This window comes from Herpailurus yagouaroundi, unplaced genomic scaffold, assembly GCF_014898765.1.
Source record: "Herpailurus yagouaroundi ecotype Mexico unplaced genomic scaffold, PumYag 28, whole genome shotgun sequence".
Lineage (NCBI taxonomy): Eukaryota > Metazoa > Chordata > Mammalia > Carnivora > Felidae > Herpailurus > Herpailurus yagouaroundi.
The window spans coordinates 154,118,710-154,139,882 of NW_024412376.1; the positions used below are offsets into that span (position 1 = coordinate 154,118,710).

Sequence of the window (21,173 nt, forward strand, 5' to 3'; positions counted from 1 at the left end):
AACTTCAAGGAGCCTTTTTACCCCAAGCCCAGGTAGACCTTGTCCCAGCAGGAGTCTAAATTTGATGGATGAAACGGGATCTTAGCCAGACCTTTTCCAATCCCCTCTGCCCTGCCTTTCTCTAAACTACCCTTTATAACTGATTGTACTTCCTTAGTTTCAAGCTCTATTTCAGTAAAAAGTCCCAGTTCACTTCGGCCTCATGACTTTGCACCTTCACACACAATTCTGGGCTTTGCAGAGCCCAGTGGCTTTTTGATTGCTGGTGTTCTTACAACACTTTTAGCAAATCACTCAGCACCTCCCACACACAGCCAGCTCTTCACAAACAATGGGAGCGCGTGAAATTCAATTCACAACACTGCAGTTTACACATTCCAAACTCACTGAAGAGATAAGCCCTCCAATTAATGATCTCCCTGTGTAATTGCTTACCCAATTTGCTTTTGATCATGCTCTGTTACAAATTCCCTCACCTGCTTACACGGTGAGTTCCTTTCAAAAGAAACCAGTGGGGGCTGAAGGGAATGGGCTGGGTAGTTGGATACACAGTGAGATGGTTTTAAGTGGATTTTTGACCTGTCATCTTTCTGCTTAAGACTCCCTAAGTGTTGTATCAGGACTACCTGAGGTCTCCTTCCTGGCACTTCTCACTAGGTTATGAATACAAGTTGTTTTCTTTTTGTTCCTTTTACTTTCTAAGAGACTGTCTATCTTGAAAAGAATGGAATCAATCTCAATTTGAATGCCTCCTGCATGTTCAAGGCCAATAATAAGACTAATCAGCCTGATGGCTGATTTCCCCAAGTGACAACGCAAGCTAGGATGTCAACTATTATAACGTATTCATCTGCCATTGTATCCTGGGGCTCTGTGTGAGGCACATAGTAGGAGTTCAGTAAATATTTATAACACAGCTATATGGATGAATATTTAATAATGGCATTAAACTCATGTTAAGGATTTTTTTTTCAAGCAGCTCTCACTTTTATCATAAAATACAAACGTTCTAAAATTAAGTGTCTTATTTCTATTTTACCAACAACAACAAAAACAAAAAATCACTCATGTCAGCTAAATACATGTGCATAGATGGCTGAGCAGGTGAGTGTGAATATGAGGGAGGTGCATGTGTGGCGGGTGATGTGTGTGAGGGGGGCTATGTGTGTGAGAGAGCTGGTCAACAGATGAGTCTGGTCTTGCTGTTTTCTGTCTATGACCTGGTCGGAGCCTTGGCTTCTCCAACTTCATGCCACGCTGCTATTACAGAATCCAGAATTCCAGAGTCCTTAGCCCTGATCCAAGGGCTAAGGTAGGAGGGGGGAGAAGAGAAGACCATCTAAAAATTTATGCCATTCCCACTGGAGGAAAAATAGGGGCTATTCATCAAGGGCCCACCAGCCGTCGAGCCAAACCCGTACGCCTGGGGGACGAGGTACTGCGGCCCATCTCCTGCCATGGGGGAAGGGTCTCGGGGATTGGCGGAGAGCTTTGGAGGTGTCCTGTGAGGGTATGGATAGCTGGGCTGCACAAAGGGGATGTAGCCCAGCAGGGGGGTGTAGGAAGAGCGGAAAATCTGCTGTCCCATCTGCTGTGGATTGTATGGTGTCACCTGTCGGGAATAACAGCCCAGCTGGGGGTGCAGGGCCTGCTGATAGGGCATCCTGGCTGCACGCTGTGGATACAGGCCCTGATACTGTGGGAAGGTGGAGTGATTTGTGAACACGGGCGGAGGTGGATAGTTGAGGTTGAGCCACAGTGGCTGGTTCAAGGTTGCTGAGGTCCAGGCCGTGGCAAAGCGTGGGGTGAATACATTCCCTGTGTACTTGAGGTTGTTCTTGTCGGCCACCGTCACAGGTGGGTTAAGTTTCAGCTCCAGCCCGTCCACCTCCATTTTGCTGCGAAGCTTCAGCTGCCCGCTGGAGTTTTTGGTGGCCCCAAGAAACTCATAGAACAGGTTCTTCTCAGCTGGCCATACAGACTTCGTGGATGGCAGGGCCATGGACATGGAGCCTATTGGGTCACTGCAACTCTCCTCACCACTGGTGTCCTTCCGGCTCTGGGGCCACTGACTGAGAAAGAGGCTCTCTCGACCCTTGGTTGGATCCTTGGTGCTAGGGTTCCATTCCATCAAGAGGTGCCCCTCCATAGCAGAGTCAGCCTCGGGCTTGGAGCAGATCTTCGCAAACACTGGGAGCTGCCTCTTCTGAGGAGGGAGCTCAGGGAGCTTCTCAGGAGGTGCAGACAGAGGCGGAGGCGGTAGCAGTAGGAATGGGCCCAGCCCCATGGGCTCCCTGGGTCCTGGGCCACCGAACATGCTGTTCTGCAAGAAGTCCTTGATGACCCTTGTCTCCTCCAACACCATCTTGTTGTCAGGAGCCTTGGACGTTTCTGTGGACTTGAATGGGAACTGAGCCAGGAGCTTGCCGATCTCTGAGTTAGAGGCACCCAGGCTGTGGCCCCCATCTTCTGTCCCCTTGACACTCTTGACCTTAGCAGCACGCAGAATTCCCGTGACAGTAGACATGACAGAATCACAGTCCGGCCGGCTGCTGATGACAGACATGGCCACCTTCGGCTCAAGAAGCGTATCACCAGCAATGATGGAGGTCCCCGGGTACTCACTGCTGTCCGCCACTGGAGGAGGTATGAGAAGGCAGGGAGCCAGCTGTCTGGGTCCCTCGGGAGAGGTGCCGGGGGCCTCCAGCTCCTCCGAGCTCTCTGTGACCAAAATGAGGTGCTCTTTGGTCAGGCTTAAGAACTCCTGCTCCACCAACAGGGAGATCTCATCTTTATCACGGCTGAGCTCCAGAGCTTCTTCTTGGAAGCCGAGCCTGTTGTCTCTTGGGGTCCCAGTCATGGGGGCAGACAGCTGTTCCTTTGAGGTCCTGGGCTGCAAGGCCTCGGGCAAGCCTTGAACTCTCTTCCAGATTTCGTGGCAAGTCTTGTCTAGGCTGTCTTGGGGTGTGTCCTGGTGGATCCAGATGTATCTGGGGAATGGGCCCAGGGCGGAGGGGCGCTTGGCCACCAGGGCCGAGGATGAAGGGAGCCCATTCCCACTGGCCATCCTCCTCCTCTCTTTCCGGAAGCTCCTTTGTCCACCCAGGGCTCCAAGACAGGGGGACCATCCACCACAGCCCCTCATTCACCGGAAGGGGAGAGGAGGAGGGGCAGAAGCAGGTCAGTTCTGTCTGGCTGTTCCTCCAGCAAGGTGACTATGTTCAGAGGCCTTCGATGTGTGTGTGAGTGGTGGCTGGAGGGCAAGTTTCTTCTGGGGAGGGGGAGCTTAGTTTGATTTCTTTTTATTTGCTCTCTCCTGACTTTTGCCCCCCTCCCCCTCTCCCGTGTGCCTAGCGCTGGGCTTTCTGTGTCATGTGCAACCTAACCATGTTAAGGATTTTTTTAAGAAGCTGAAAGACATGAAGACATGAAAAAGAAATATACACAGAGAGCAAATGAGTTAGGAACAACATCAGAAGCCAGAAGTTCTGATTAAATAAGGCTCGTGTGGGCACCTGATTTTGCAGTTTACAAGTGCCCCGTTGGCCTTGACATGATAGTAGCAGAGGGCTCTTTAAACGCTTTAAGAACACTTGTCTTGTGTAAACAAAACAAGACTGGTCCTAGAGTAAGAAAACCAGGTCCCAAGACTGGGTCTTCGGATCAGGTTCACCATTTGCTAGTTGAGAATGGACTTCCCTGAGATTTGCACTTTCACAGCCCCGGCCTGTGCCAAAGAGAATGCCAACATCTACCTCCCAGGCTAAACACAACAAGAGGCAATTGAGAAAAGGCATAAAGTTATTTACAAACTGTACAATTAACTATAGTTATTTAACAAAACAAGAATGGATTAGAGTCCATTAAGATAGGCACTCTAAAAGACATGTTTGAGAACAGAATAAGATCTGACGACTGGAAAAACTTCTCTATTTTTTTATTTTATTTCATATTTTATTTTATATTTTATTTTTTTTTATTTTTATTTTTATTTTATTTTATTTTATTGTTATGTTAAATGACTTTAGGTGGCCTTAATAGTCTATGGAAAATATCTGCATTAGAAAATAAATGGCAGGGGCACCTGGGTAGCTCAGTCAGTTGAGTGTCCGACTCTTGATTTTGGCTCAGGTCATGATCTCGCAGTTCATGGGTTCAAGCCCTACATCGGAATCCTTGTGCTGCCGGTGCGGGTGCGGAGCATGCTTGGGATTCTCTCTCTCTTTCCCTCTCTCTGCCCCTCCCCCGCTCATATGTGTGGGGACTCACACTCTCTCCCAAAATAAATAAATTTTAAAAAGACGAAAATAGGGGCGCCTGGGTGGCTCAGTCGGTTAAGTGGCCGACTTCGGCTCAGGTCATGATCTCACAGTCCGTGAGTTCGAGCCCCGTGTCGGGCTCTGTGCTGACAGCTCAGAGCCTGGAGCCTGTTTCAGATTCTGTGTCTCCCTCTCTCTGACCCTCCCCCGTTCATGCTCTGTCTCTCTCTGTCTCAAAAATAAAATAAACGTTAAAAAATTTAAAAAAAAAAGACGAAAATAAATGGCATGCCACAGTATTCTTGATACAATATTTATCTGATATCACCTGCTATAATCTGAGGTACATTATACACTTAGGGTCTGCAGGCTGGTAAGGCATTCACTCAACTAACACTTATATAGGCCCTTTATAGACTGAATTGTGGGTAAGAACTTGTCATAGGAGTCAGAGCACAAAGGGCCCTAGTCTTACTAATTTCCATGACTTGAGTTTTTCTTTGCATGAGTATGATTATCCTTCAACAATTCTGTCCTAACACTCTACTAAGGAAATGGAAGTAGATAAAAGGTGCCTTTATTTCCTCCTCGTCAAATTGGCTGCTGGATAGTCACAAGAGGGAGCTGATACATTACACAAATGAATTGAGTTTTCTACAAAAATGCATTCAGCAGTGGCTTTAAGGTCACACGCCAGCCACATGGAATAATTTAGTCCCATGGTTTCATTTCTCTTTAACCAACACTCTATGCTTCCAATTATCCATGAACCATTCAGGAGGGAGGGGGGTATGTGAGGGGAATCCAAACATGAAGGCTTCCCCAAATCTGACAAATAAACACTGTGGGAGACTTAAGATACATTGTTTTCCTAACCCAAGACAAATACTTCCTTGGCTTTATTAACACTGAAGAGACAGGCTGAATTTTTCAAAAACTAAAATAAAAGAGGTCAAAAAGAAGATCACCTCAGAGTATCTGAAGCATAAAATTAGATAATCTGACTCTCCATGGGTTTCTAAACTTCTCACACTGAAGAAGTTCTCTGTATATATTACATATCCTATATATGGATTAGAGAAATATGCATACAAACCTCAACATTCAAGATCATTCACCTAGTTTTCCTTTTTCAAGTTGCTTAGACAGCTATACTTTTGAAGCTAGTTCCTCTATATCTTGATGACCAAAAAATGCCTTTCTCAATTCCATAACATCCATTTATGTATCTATATTCATCACATTCATCCTTCACCCTTCCATCTCTCTCCAGCGTCCAATACAGTAGAGTAACAGTAACTTCCTGCAAAAGTCAGAAAGTCTACACAAAAATAAAGTATGTTTTAATCAGAACATTTGTGAATTCTCCTGCTTGAGGATGAGCCAGGAAATGGCATTCCCAGGCCTCTAGTGGGTAGAAATTTCTCTCATCCTCCTATGAATCTGAAAGCACTGTAAGTTTTTTTCTCTCATTAGGCAATTGTGTTCATTCCCTCCTATTACAGATCACCTGCAATTTGTCTATTTGTTGTCTTTCCCAGAGTATATTTGAAACTTCTTACAGACTGGCTCGTATTCTGGTTCATCTCTCTTTTCTTCACATGACCAAACACTGTGGTTTATGTGACACAGCTGCCACATATATGATTGTTGCACAAAGTAAGAGGGGGGGTGAATGATATAACACGATAGCCTGAGAAAACTTCAACGTGTTAGCTGAGAAAATTCCACATACAGAAGCATCTCTGAAAAGTTCCTGCATTTTATAATCTACGTAGAAACATTTCTACCCCTTTGTGTCTATTATCATATGCCATTTACTATTACAATGAAATGTCTCATCATGTGACCTCTGGAACTAATTTGGCAGAGTTTGCAATTCCAGATAATAGTTCACTGAAGCTTCATTACTACACCAGTAACCTAATAAAAAAAAATAGAATTAAGATCGACTACAGGAGAACTTGAAGTAGTCTGTCACTTCAGATGAGTGATGCCATCATTAACCTTTAAGGTCACATTAGCTATTATTGAAGTGTCACATATCACTGTGTCAAGATTAAATTAAACAAACTATTACCTCATTATTATGCTAACAAATCTCAAGCTTATCTGAATTAATATTGTACAGACTGGAGACCTCCTTAGGCAGTTTACTAATAGCACACAGATTTAAACTATTTAGATGTAATGTATGAGATCAATTTCCTAGCTGGAAAAAATAATCGTCTGAAGCTACTTTCAGTTACGGTAAAGTCTGAACAGATCTGGGAGTAAATTACCAGTTGGCATTTAATTTTAAAAGCAACATGTTGAAGGAAAGTTGATGCCTATTGATTTTATTCTGGAATCTTTTTTCCTTAATGCCAAAATTTCTAAGATATAATAAAATAAGTTTATACTTTATCTAAAGAGAATACATGGCTTCGAAGCATCAAAGACAGCCTGCGATATAAAAGAGCAGCGCACTAGATGTCTTGTTTTGAAAAGGTTATCATCCAATCAATACACTAAAATATGGTGTATGAGACGTCAGAGACAGCTGGCTGGAGGTGTGGGTTAATTCCAGCTTTATGTAATGGCTGGGAGAAGGCCAGGACTGTATCTTGCTTCAATCCAGTAAATATTAAGTCTTATAACAATGGCTCTGGAAGGGACTTTAGAGATCAGCTAGTCAAACCCTTGCCATTTCATGAATGAGGAAAGAAGTTCAGAAGGTTTAAGTGATTTGCTCAAAGTTACAGAGCCTAAAGCAGTATCAGTGAGCAGAACCACAGTTGTACACAAAGGGCTGGCTGGAAGCAAGAATCTGTACAAGAAGCCTCCTTACTTCGTTATCTCTAAAATTTGTGAAAACGAAAATTGTGTCAGTTGACCAGCAGACATGCTATGTGGTGGAGATTCTATTAGTACATAAAAGTGCTCTTTCTGACATAACTGGACCTATGTAGACATGCTTATCTTCAGTGAGTACCCAGCTAATCCAGAATGAGACTTGTGCCTTTGACATATCTATAGATTATTTATCACTGTACTTAATTATAACATAATATGAAGCCTTTGTTTTTCTCCCCCAGTCATTTTTATAAAATAATAAAGCAAAACAAAATAAAAGTTAGTATTAAATTTACATAATTAAACATATCCTTATGAACTTTCCAAGGTAGAACTATTGACTGACAGCTAATGCCACCATGGAATATTTTGAGATTTCCTTTGTGATACATCACAGCAAGGTTGAAATTGAGTATATGAAGGTCAATTTACAGGTGTCAATCTCTCATATACAAAATGAATAATCACTCAAGACTTGAAAGTATTAAAGTTGATAAAAACATGGTAAAGAACATAAGCTAAGCGAAATATTACTGAAATGAAATTGAGGATATGATTACCAAGGGACTCTAAGGACTTTTTCAGGGTCAATGACTCAGAAGGTAAAATGAATGGGAGAGAAAACAAAGAGGACTTTTACCTCCCTGCTCTTCTAAATAGTGCTCCTACACTGTCAGAAAATAAGAGATGGAGATCACAATGTCAACATTGAAATTCTAACATTTTTGATATACAGATATACAAAGAACAAAAAATGATAATAATATTAAAAAGCATATAGCTGAGACTACACAGTGTCGAAAGTACAGATTAAAGTGAAAAATGCCAGGGAAAAAGATGGATGGTTCCAAATATCTAGATGTTGAGGTATATGGAACCTTAGGTTTGGTAAAGTAGCCTCCTGGGCTTCCATGATGGATAAGGTGGACAGACAGTAGGCAGAATTCTTGCTTTCCCATTAGCTCACCAAGCAGACCAGTTTTGCCTCATTTTTACCTATTAGAACTCTAAGAAAAATTTTATTTGAAGGCAATAATTCTATTGATCTGGACAAAATACACAATGTTTCTCTGCATTTTTCATTTTCCATCTGGATGTAGATAATCATGGAGACACCCAAATTTTCTAATCAGATCAATTTAATCATGTGCATCTCACAGAATTCTTTTTTCAACAGAGTACCTGGTGGTAAGTAATTATAAACTATCAACTCATGTTTAAAAATCTGAAGATAATAATTTTCTCATGTAAAGTAGTATGAAGTACAGACTTTGAGAAGCATTTTTTTTTCCATGATATGCTTTCTTGCTCCAAAGTTACTCACTTCCTGAACCAAACCACCTGCTGATTAGATTGGTAAGAATAGACTCCCCCCACTCCCCCACCTCTGGGTAACTACAATCAATCAATAAATAAAATAAAATAAATAAAATAAAATAAAATAAAATAAAATAAAATAAAATAAAATAAAATATCCTATGGTGCCATATTCCCTCATGCTCTCATGGCCACATCCAGCGTCCTTTGCCTATTCCAATCCGCCCCAACCCCACTCAGCACTCCCAGTCCACCGCACCCTTCACCAATCCTTGCATGATGCATTCTTTTAGATCAGAGGCCCTAACATTTTTGTGTATGTTGTAAACCCCTCTGACAGTCTAGTGAAGCTTATTTACTTCATTTCAGAACAACATTTTTTAAACTATTACATATATATTTGAAAACAAAGGAAGACAGTTGACATTTTTTTAAATGACAAAATTTTAAATATATTTTTTTCTTTTTTTGTTAATTCCTTAAGTAGCAGGATCTTGCAGCAAATCTAATGACTACCCTAATTTTCAATTAGTAATGAGTTAAGTGATCTTTTCATATATCCATAATAGCTATAATATGATTTAAAAAATACCATGGTTTTTATTAGGAATAAAGTCACAGGTCTACCAGTACCAATGAGATCTGCTGTTCTCATTTGTAGTTGATGAGAATGCTAAATTTCAGTTAGAAACTAGTGAAATTAAGAATGTATATTGTTCTAGTCCAAACCAGTGGACTCCTGAATTAAACACTGGGTTGAATTCTAGATTTCATTCAGGAGTTACCTTCTCAGAACAGAAAGTTTTTTAGAAACCATTCTCTACCTCCATAACTACCCTTTCTCAGTATTGTGAAAGCAGCATATATTTGCTTCTACCGGGTAACTTGGCCCAGTGGCTCACCATTTTATTATTAGTTCTATTTCACGAAGTATTTATTTTAAATACAAAAGTAAGACACAAATATGTTCTCATTGTCAAAATTTGAACACAACAGATAAAGGCAAAAACTACTGACTAACTTACCCTCCCCCACCACTGCAAATTACCTTTCCTAAATCCCATTCCTTTCTTCTAAAAGTAACAACTGTTATAATTTTTGTTTGTGTTCTTTCAGATTATGTTTTAAGCACATATAAAAACCATTATTTACTATTATAAAATAAATTGCTGTTTGTGTGCATTTGAGAAGCCTTTGAAAATATTAAATAATATAACAAATGCCTGTATCCCAAACACTCAGAATTAATAGCATTAACATCTGATAGTACTTGTTCAAGGTTTTTCAGGCAATGACACATTACAGATAAAGGTAAAACCTCCTTAAGCTCTGAGATCCCTTCAGTTGCATTTCCCTATACACTATCTGGACCATGAAGAAAAAAAGTACATAATGAGTTTAGTGCATTTTTTATATACTAACAGCTTATATATGCCCATTTTTATAAATTTATATATACAGATACACAAAAGATATAATTTTGACATGTTTAATTTCCATAGATTATATCATATTGCATATATGATCTTGTATTGTTTCTTTTTCACTCAGTTATGATGTTTTATACATCTACCCATACTTCTATTTACAGATCTAGTTTATTTGTATTAAAAGTATCATATAATATTGCACTATATGACTATACTATATTTTATTCATCCATCTACCTACTGAAGAATATTTTTCTAATTTAAACATCTTACCTATTATAAACAATACTGCAAAGGACCCCTCTAGATATTTCTTTGCAAGTGTGGGAAAGTTTTCCTTTGCAGAACTGGAATATATGAGCATATTTTCAATTTTATCAGGATGTGTCAAGTTATAAAATGTGTCTATTTAAATTCTTAGTAGCTGAGGATGATCGTATTTCCCCAAATGTTTGTTACTGTCAGATTTTTAAAAATGTGATGACATTATTGAGATATCATTGAAGTAAATACCATATATTTGAATAGTACAACTTCAACGATTATGACATTTGTATATGCATATGAAATCAACCACAACATCAAGATAATTAATGTTTCCATCATCACCTGAAGTTTGCTTGCACCCATATGCAATATATTCTCTACTCCACTGCTGTCTCCAGGAAGCTACTGACATATTTTCTGACAGTATAAATTAGTTTATATGGTCTAGCATTTTATATCCATGGAATCATGAAGTGTAAATGCTTTCTTGCCTTGTTTCTTTCACTCAGTGTAATGATTGTGAGATTTATGTTCTATATATCAATAGTTCATTCCTTTTAAGTTTTAAGTATCCATTCACATATTTATGGACATTTGAGTTGTTTTCATTTTGAGGCCATTAGAAATAAAGCTTCTAGGAACATTCACTTATAAGTCATTATTCTTACATATGTTTTTGTTTTCCTCTTACATAAATAACAAGGAAGAGTATGGCTGAGTCACAAAGAAGGTATACATTCAATGCTTTAAAAAACAGCCAAACTATTTTGCAAGTGTTGTACCATTTTACATTTCTACCATCAGTATATGAGACTTCATTACTTTAAATCCTTGTCAACACTTGGTATGCTCATTCTTTTTCATTTTAGCCAATCTAATGGATATGCAGCAGTATCTCACTTTAAGGTTGCATTTCCCTGCTAATTAATGATATTGAGTATCTTTTTATATGCTTATTTGCTATATATATATCTCTTCTCTTGCAAAGTGTCTAATATTTTGCCCAATATACATGGAATGGTTTATCTGATTGAGTTGTAACATTCTTTATATATTCTGGAAACAAGTCTGTCTCATATATATGTTGTAAATATTTTGTACTACTATATAACCTTTCTTTTTCATCTTAAGTTTTTCAATGGCAATTCTTAAACTTTAGTGAGATCCAACAAATTATTTTTATGTCATGCTTCATGCTTTTAAATTTTATCTAAGAAATCTTTGCCAATGTTGGGGTAGCAAAGATTTTATCCTGTGCTTTAGATGTTTTATTCTCTTAGATTCATAATTAGGTCAATGATTTGTAACTTGGATAAGGCCTTCATTTGTTCTGGCTATTCTGAATCCTTTGCATTTCCATATATATTTTAGAATCAGCTTGTTAATATAAAATAAAAAACAGGGGCTAAAATGTTGACTATCATTGTTATGAATCCTTAGAATAATTTTAGAATTTGACATGTTAATAATTATGAGCATTCCAACTCATGAGTACAACAGATCTCTCATTTATGTCTACAGTGGTTTTATTAACATTCTACAGTTTTTAGTATGGAAAACTTGGCTATGTTTTGTTAGATATATCCTTAAGTATTTGGGGATTTTGGTGCTATTATCAAAGGTATTTTTATAAAGTTTTATTTTCCAATTGTTTTCTCCATCTAATATATGCAAGTACACATTATATCCACAAATCTTGATATGTTATATTCTTCCACTGTCATTGATTTTCAAGTATTTAAAAGTGATATTATCTGTTCTCTGCCAAAATTTCTGATGTCATCTGTACCTTTCTGCTTCTTTTTCATTCCTCCTAATGATATTGGCTTACTTTCTACTGTTGAACATGTTTCAAGAACACCAGTCTCACCTTAATGCTTTGGTAATAACTGCCCCCTCCCTGGGACTGAAATCCTGCCCCCAGATCTCTACATTCCTGGGTTCTTATTTTCACCTCCCTGCACTTTATTTTCCCCTCCCTATCCTGCCAATATAATGCCCCAATCTCTTTCATATATATCATGGCATTTATTACTTGATATAATCATGCTTGTTTAATAGTGTGTTGCTTTAATATCTGTTTTCCCAACTAGTATGTTTACGCAATTAAAGGATTAACCTTGTCTACTTTGCTCACTGGGGTAGCCACACAATACTAGATAGTAGGGACCTACTAAATATTTATGAAGTGTATTATCTTTGTGAATATTCAAAATAATCCTATGGGTTAGCCACCATTATTGCTAACTTTTAAAGATGAGAAACATGGTGCTTAGGAAGGCTAAATAACATGTTAAAAATAAGATGCAGAGTCAAGATCTGAATGCATGTCTATCTAGCTCTAGAGCCTGAATTTTTTACCCACTGGGCTATGGGGCCTAGGATAAATGCCAGACATCTTGCTTGGACCCCCTAGTGGATGACAAGAAAATCCAGAGAGGGTGCTGCTTGATGGGAGAAAAATTGGGAGAAAAAAATAAGATTGGTATTAAAATGTTCCACTTCAGATGCTTGTGGGACATATAATTGTATGGTAGGTATGGAGGTGATGGTGACACATCTGAAATGCCATCATTTGCAACTCTCTGTCAGAATGCCATGTGAGGATGAATGAGAAAGTTCAGACACTAGCATCATAAACAAATGTCAACATGTTACCAAAGAACAGACCTCAACATTTTAATAACTGAACTACAGTAGTTCCAAACCAAAATAACTTATTTCTAAATGGCTTAATATGAGCAAAGTGCAGACAAATGCTTCCGTATGTGTTCTTTCAGTAGGAAGCAGTGCATGTGAAACACACCACAGTTTCAGTGGAGCAATTCTCCAGAGGTTAGCCTCCATGGTGAAAAACAGACCAGTCTCTTCCTTCTAAAATTAAATTTCCACTTGGTGTTTTGATAAAAGATATTTTCTTAATTTTTATTTCCTTGAGTGATGCACATTTGATGAGAAAATAAACACTGACCCTAAAAATAAGTTATTTAATTACTTTATATTTGCCTTTGAGATTTAGTTTCCAAACTCTCTCAGCTCTCTAATGCCGTATGTAATTTGTACTGCATAAAGAGAGGCTTTTGAGTTTTGTATCCTACTGCTTTGAGACTGAAGTAAGAAAAAAAAAAAAAAAAAAGCCTGCCATTTATTAGAGGTGGGTTTTGGTTATAGTCAAAACTTTTGACCTTTTCGCTCATGGATACAAAGGAAATTGCAAGTCAGATAACAGTTGTTCCAAACCAGAACTCAGACTAACACGTGGAATTAAATATGACCTGAGGCACAGGCTGATGCAGTGTGGAGTCAGCAGGCAGGGCACAGCTCATGTAAAAGGATGCAACAGGTCTAATCCTGGCTCAGTCACTGTCTGGTGACTTGGGCAAGGGACTTTCTTCTCTGACTTTCAATTCCCTCATCTGTTTGGAACCTGTCTGGTCCACATAAGGTATTACTCTAGGAGGTGAAAATCACAGTAATCAGTGTTAATATTTCTCTAGCTGGACTATCAGTAAAAGATGTTGGTATATTTTAAATCATGTTCATCTATAACAATGGTGCTGCCAATGTCCTTTGTATTGGAAGCTTTGCACCATGGATCAAGGGCTGATTAGGGAATGTACAATGGTGCACTTACCCCTTTACCTTCAAATAAGATCCATGATTTTAATGATACTCTAGTATACAACATCTACTTCTTTGCTCCTGTGTTGGACTTACCTGGCAAAACTCCAGCTCCCTACCTGTGTCCAATCTCTACTTGTGCACTGAATTTGGTTAGATAAAACCCTACTAAGTAGATTTACTTCTACTTCACACAAGCCATTATGGAAGCCATCTAACTTCACACAAGCCATTATGGATACCCAGAGACTATACTACCAATTTATTTCCTTTTCTATTTTCCATAGAAAATAGAACTGTAACTGTTCTAGGATTGCATTTCATTGACAAAATGGAAAGAATTAGAAGGCATATCAATATGCTCTAACCAAAATATCTACAATAAAACTACATTTGCATCTACAGAGTCCTACTTCACCGCACTTATGACAGATGTACTGTCCATGCACCTAGGGCCAGTCCCAACAGTGGTGTGCTTGAATTCATCTTTTCTCACCCACTTGAGTTGGTCATGGATGTTTCAAAATCTGTAATTCATCCACCTGTTACTCTTCATTGGATCATGCTCATTAGCATATAAATATACTATAATGACTCTCAAGTTAAAAACCAACAGGAAATTCTCCTTTGACTCTCCAATGCCTTCCAGATTATATTCGTCTTTATAGAAAACCTTCTCAAAAAAGGTACATATATGTTATGTTACCAACTCATTTCCCATTCTTTTCTGAACCCAATCTGATCAAGCATTCAACTCATCATTCCACTGAAACTGCTCTTTTCCATTAGAAGCCCACATACTTCTTCAGTTACCAGCTATATCTGACATAGTTCATCAATGTCTTTTTGAAACTCATTTATTCACTTCAGGGATATCTCTCTCAGTTAGTTCTCTTTCTACATCACTGGCAGCTTTTCATTTACCTCTGTTTCTCATCATATTTTGATCTCTAGGCAATGGAAGGGCTTGGGTGTCAATCCTCAGATTCCTATTCTATCTATACTTATTCACTAAGTGATCTCTTTCAAACTCAAGTTTTTAAATATTATCTCTAGTCTGACAACTCCCAAATGTGAATCTTCCATCCAAGTCTCTCCATAGGACACTAGACTCATAAATACAACTACTTCCTAGACATCTTCACTTAGATGATGAATAAGGACTTCAAACCTAATGTTTCTAAAAGTGGTAAGCTTGTTTCTCCTCCCTTAGCCAGCAGGCTTGCTTCCCCTGCAGTCTTCATCTTATTTATTGGCAATTCAAACTTTCTAGATGTTCAGGCCAAATCATCCGTGCTACAGATGTGCATAGCTTGAGTTTTTCTTTTCTTTTTTCTTTCTTTCCTTTTTTTGCAAATGACCAATGGTTTCAACACCACTTTTGGAAAAGGTTATTCTTTCTCTACTCAATAGTTTTTGCACCTTTGTCAAAAATCAATTGACCACATTTATGTGGAACTATTTTTGGGCTTTCTATTCTGTTCCATTGATCTATGTGTCAGTCCATTCATTTTTATCAACTTTATCTTCAGTACTTAAAGTAAGACTGGGAACACAGTACAATAGATAAGAGAACTGTTTTCCTTATAACAGCAGATCTTTTTGGCATGGAAAGGCCTGTTTAATGTTCCCTTAACTTGGTTACATAGCATAAATCCTCAAAGACATGCAAGGTCTCTTTAATCTCTATAAATGTTGTTATATACAAATACAGCTTTAAACAAAGATAAATATTAATATTAAAAGTGCTGGAATAAGCGCCTGATAACTAATTCCAAATACAGTGATTAAATATTTGAAGAGTTCTGGATAATGAATCAAGCTGGGTAAAAATAAATGGAGTATTTTGAGCCAACTTTTACCATCTTTTCGTGAATCATTAATCAAAATATAAGATTTCTCTCCTTTAATCTTTTATTTGCTAAACCAATCTAAAATCCTCTGAAATTATCTTAAATTTCAAAGGGTAGTTAAATTATTAGGGTGTTGGTTATTTGGCTGTGGCTTGTTTTGCAGGGAAGCTCTGGAGACTCTCTTAGGTCAACCTAGAGCAGTCGACTTTGAGCTGCAGAAAGACAAGATGGTAAGACCTTGTTTTGATTTGCAAGTAGTATCTCCTAGTTTACAGTTTGGAACTTCCTTGCCACTTTAAGACACAGGCAACCTCAGAGGTAGGAGAAAGGACTAGAAATGGAAATGGAAGTAACAAAAATGTCTAATTAAAAAAAATAGTTTGAAATGGCCCTAGTGCACATCTGCTATTCACCTCTTGCCCAGCCTTTATTTGTTTCATATCCCTCACAATGATACCAGGCACTGTTCTAAGCCATTAACATATACAAATTCATTTTATCATTACAACATGAATAGGAGGTATGTGTAGGATTAATATTGCCTTTTCATAAATGAGCCAAATGAAGCAGAGAAAGATTAAGTAATTTGACCAAGATTTTACCACAAGGAAGTATTAGAGACGCAATCCAAACTCAGATAATCTGCTTCCAGAGTTTATATTCTTGATGTGATCTTTATAAATGTTAGACAAGAGTAAGGAGAAAATATAATCATGAATCAGTGAAATTTTCATCCATGATTCCTTATGACATGTGTTTGATTGAATTGTATGATGCAGGCATTTAAAGTTTAAATGATTATACCATAAGCAATAATAGAAGTAAATACAGTATTTACATTATGTATGAAATATTGTGTATACTAGCACCTGTATCGAATTTAAAATTATTCTATGGTCTTTGAATATTATTTCCCCTCTCCCTGCTTGCCTAAGCCCTCCTCATCTTTCAAGACCTCCTTTTCCCTTGAAATTTGAAAGCTGATTGTTCTTCTCATACCCTAAGATAAAAACTTTAGAATAAGATAATTAAAGCATATAATCTAGGCCAAATACAGAACACTTATGGTATGAAAGTTAAGAAAGAAGGAAAAGGAAAAGGAAAAAGTTTGTGGGGTCGAATGGAGTAGAGAGAAATAATATCTGATCTGAATCATGTCTAATTTAGGATAGATATGATTGAAAATATATATAGTTAGGTCAATAGGGTACAGTGTCCAAATAACCTAGCATCAGTATGTCTCAGTGTTCCCAGAACAAGTCAAGAATCTGCCAGATAAAGTTGTCACCAAGAAGATCTGTTCCTGGTATGATACAGTTGTAGACACTTGATTGGACTTTGGAGACAAGACCTGGCTTTCTAGGAAGGGAGAATAGAGAGGGGAAAATGGGTAGCACAGCCCAGAATGTTTCTATCTCTTTGAAACAGGTATAAAGAGGGAGGGGAATCTGAGGACTGAGTCTGCATGACAGTATAATTGCACATTTTCACCGAGGCTTACAGTTTACCTTTTTTACTGATTTTCCTCACCTAAGGGAGAGAAATGGAAATGCTGTCACGACCAAACTCAACCAACCCATAAACACATTTTTCCACTATCAGTGTGGAATAAGATTCACATAATGGGATATTTCTGAGCACGGAAGTTCGTACATTGAGAAATACACTTTTACCAGTGTGGAAATCATTCTAAAATAAATTAAACAGTGTCAATAAAATGACTATAAAATTGAAGCCTGCAGCCAGACAGAAAAATCTGAAAACAATAAAGAATCCAGTGAGGTAGTAAAAGCATAGGCTGAATCAAATCAAGAGGCAAAGAGAATTAGCTGCAACCTTAGTTGTAAATATTAAGTACTGGTGATAAATGAAAGACACCTAGGAGGGATATGTAATGTGCTAGATTGCATAATTAATTGCAGCCAGAATCCCTAGAAATGGAGTGGCCCACTTACATAGAAGCCAGAACTCTGTAAGAAGGGGCTAGGTATAAATATACCAACCACCCTACTGTGGCACAAGTGGACTCAACTGGATGTATGTAGCCGCTTGAGTTCTATGATACAACCTTGTAATATGCTCAGACAAAGGGTATCGGTATGAAGTATCAAAAGCTTCTATAAACCTTTTACAAATAGACAAACCAACAGATAAAACGCACAAAAGGCATTAACGCTTCATAAAACTAGAAACTTAAAAAGATACATATGTGTATTATATATAACTTTATCTAAAATGTATGTAACTAAAATACAATAAATTTTGTTTTTCCTGAATTATTAACAGTTTAAAGCTATACTAGCCATGAGATACATTTTTTTATTTTTAATTATTTTTAATGTTTTTATTTTTGAGAGAGACAGAGCACCAGAAGGGGAGGGACAGAGAGAGAGGGAGACACAGAATCTGAAGCAGGCTCCAGGCTCAGACTTTTCAGCACAGAGCCCAACATAGGGCTTGAACTCATGAACTAAGAGATAATGACCTGAGCCAAAGTAGGACGCTTAACCAACTGGGCCATTCAGGTGCCCCATGTGATACCTTTTTTTAATGTTGCTATTAATATCTATGGTGAGGAAATGCCATTATGTTATTTCTGTATTCTATTTTTCTTGTATCTCTTGTTTATTTTTATGAGTCATTGCTGTTATTACATGCAGGCATATTTAATAACTCATCTCTATTATTAAATATAGGCTTTAACATTTTAAAGTGTTCTTGTCTCCTTTATGTCTCTCAGCCTCATTCAATTTTATCAATTTTGTCAAATACCAAAATCATGACCCCTGTGTTTTCTTTTTCATTTGCAGTTGTCTAGTACATCTTTGTGCACTATTTCATTGTAAACGTTTCAGAACCTCTTTGTTACAGATGCATTTCTTGTATGCAGCATACTGAATGATTTTCTTTGCTAACTGTGATATTAACTCAGCACCATCTTTAGCCCACTCCTATCTGATGCATTTCCCAAAATCTCCTTCTATGTATGGTTCTGGGGAAAAGACTGTAAGGGGAACCTGTATGAATTTAAAAGATCAAAATGAGTGAAAACATATGATATCTGTCTTTCTCTGGTTGACTTGTGTGTGGAACTTGAGAAACTTAACAGAAGACCATGGGGGAAGATAAGGGAAAAATAATTTCAAACAGAGAGGGAGGCAAGCCATAAGGGACTCTTAAATACAGAGGACCAACTGAGGGTTGATGGGGGGGAGGAGGGGCGGGGAGGGAGGAGGGGGGGATGGGTGCAAGGGGAGAGGGGAAAATGGGTGATGGGCATTGAGGAGAGCACTTGTTGGGATGAGCACTGGGTGTTGTATGTAAGCGATGAATCACAGGAATCTACCTCTGAAACCAAGAGCACACTGGTATAATTTATACACTGTATAAATTATATTTTAAAACATTTAAAATAATTTTTAAAAGATCAAAATGAAAGAGAAGACATTCTTCTCTTAAGGCAATTGTAGCTGGACAATGGGCACAGGAGAAATTCCTGACAACTCTTATTGAAGAGTTACCCTCATCTGCCCTACAGGTTGAGATATTTGGTGGAGAATTCTCAGATTAGCAAGAATTGCAGCAGCTTCCAGTTTGAGAATGATCGATCTACTTTGGTACTTCCAGTTGAGATGTCAGTGTTGACTCGTCTGACTTGCAGAAGACCCTCTAGCTCTCAGCTGGAGCTTCACTGATCCCTGACCCTCCGCCTCTTCCAACAGATATTTAATCCCCTCATTCTACATTAAAACAATTATACCTGAATATATAGGGTGGCTTCTGTCTTCCTGACAGAACCTTGACTGATATGTTAATTGTTCGGACTTTCTGAATTTCACGGTATTTTTCACCTTATGTTTACAATCTAAATGTCCTTTTACTACAGTCTCTCTCTCCCTTTCCTCTTTCATCCTATTGTCACTCTCATACCCTCTGCATATCTTGAGTATTTAGACAAATTTGTATTATTTTGTAATAGTTACCTTTATACTTCTTTATTCTTTTTTTTCTTTTTGAATAATGTCTACTTGTTTTCTACCACAAGCGAGTTTTTTTGAGTAAAACCTCTTCCTTCTCTGCCTTCTCTCTCATTGTACCTAATTTAAGGACATATACTTTAACTCCTAGTTTATGTCCATTAGGCAATCAATAAACTCATTCTGCTTTCCTTCCTCTCATTCTTCCTAAACTGATTTTAGTTCTATTGATAAAATTATATTCAATGCTTACTGTAAATACTTATGACAGTGCTTCTTTAGGCTTTTTCAATACCCTAAGATCTTTCTCTAGTACATTTCTTATGAAGGACACACAAAAAAGTAACTGACACTATGCATGTTAGTAATAGGATATCTATATTATGTAAAATGTATTTACATTTTAACATCAGTTTGGATGTGTAACTGTGGGCTCACATTTTTTTTCTCACATATATTACTACATTGTCTTCTGGCACAAAATAGTACTTGCATAAATTCTGATAACCATCTTATTTTTCTTGCAAATGACTCTATCTTTTGGGGAAGATGCCTAAAAATTGTTTCTCTAATGTCCATAATTGTGCTAAAAATTAATCTTCCTGGTGTGGTGTGTCCTTTCAATATGTAGTTTCAAGTAATTTTTTATTCCAAGAAAATTTAGTTGAATTCCAATTTCTAGTATGGTTTCTTCTCCTCCTCTCCTTCTTCAGCTATGACTACCATTATACATATGTTGCATCATCATTACCCCTTTGTATATATATCATTATCTCAAAGCCCTGTTTTTCTTTATTTCTATTGTCTTTCCTTTTTTCTCTTCTTTCCACTACCTACATCCCTATGACCTATCTGTGGTCTTCTTTCTTGTTTAAACTTTACTTCTGAGGTTATCTTTTTTTTCTTTCATTCCTTATTGTTGTATGAAATCTGTTGGTTCTTTATATTCTCATTTGTTGAATGAATTTTCACCAAGATTTTCTAATTATGATTTCTATTGTTTCCTTAATTCCCTTTTGGATGATTTCAAATACCAACATAGGTTTTACCTCTTTTTGTGCATGTCTTTCTGGAAATAATTAAATATCTACAGGCATGTTATTTTGCTCACTTATAAAAATTTAAAATATTTCTATTACAATATATTTCAACAGCTGATTTCTAAGTGAAAATAGGTTTTCCTGGACTCCTAGAAGGGGAGGGTAGGCTAAAATACCATCTAATCACATGACCCTAGAGCAATTTTCTCCACTCTTGTCATATAAGACTCAAAAAGATGGCCTTCTATTTTCTGAGATGTGCTAGCTCTATTCCTTTTGCTGACTTTTATATGAACTATCTCCTTTGTACTTAATGCCTATTTTCTGCTCAGTGTGCATTCCACTCACTGTAATTTTACCTACATCTGGTACTTTATTCTAAAAGTGAGGATTTCATTAACCACAAGGCTCAACGTTGTCTGATATTCCTTTGGTCACCATTAATTTCCTTGAAAAGCTAAGCCTCTGTAGACACTTCTAGTTGAGCTGCTTAAGATTTTTCCATCAAGTTTTCTACAACAAATGCACCAATTTCTGGATTCTTCAGTGCTCAGGGACATTTGAAGATTATTTA

At 37.7% G+C, this 21,173-nt stretch overlaps 1 protein-coding gene and 1 long non-coding RNA gene across 2 annotated transcripts in view; both read right to left on the reverse strand.

Annotated features, from left to right (window-relative positions):
• Positions 1–21,173, reverse strand: part of LOC121037763 (uncharacterized) — a 277,844-nt gene that overhangs the window by 230,155 nt on the left and 26,516 nt on the right. The gene's annotated exons all lie outside the window — the stretch shown is intronic.
• Positions 974–18,948, reverse strand: LOC121037755 (uncharacterized protein C1orf94-like). Its single transcript, XM_040487143.1, has 3 exons — positions 18,938–18,948; positions 11,607–11,612; positions 974–3,337 (listed from the first exon to the last, which is right to left on the reverse strand). Exon 3 carries the CDS (start codon positions 3,143–3,145, stop codon positions 1,340–1,342), a length of 1,806 nt encoding a protein of 601 aa, XP_040343077.1. The 5' UTR covers positions 3,146–3,337; positions 11,607–11,612; positions 18,938–18,948; the 3' UTR covers positions 974–1,339.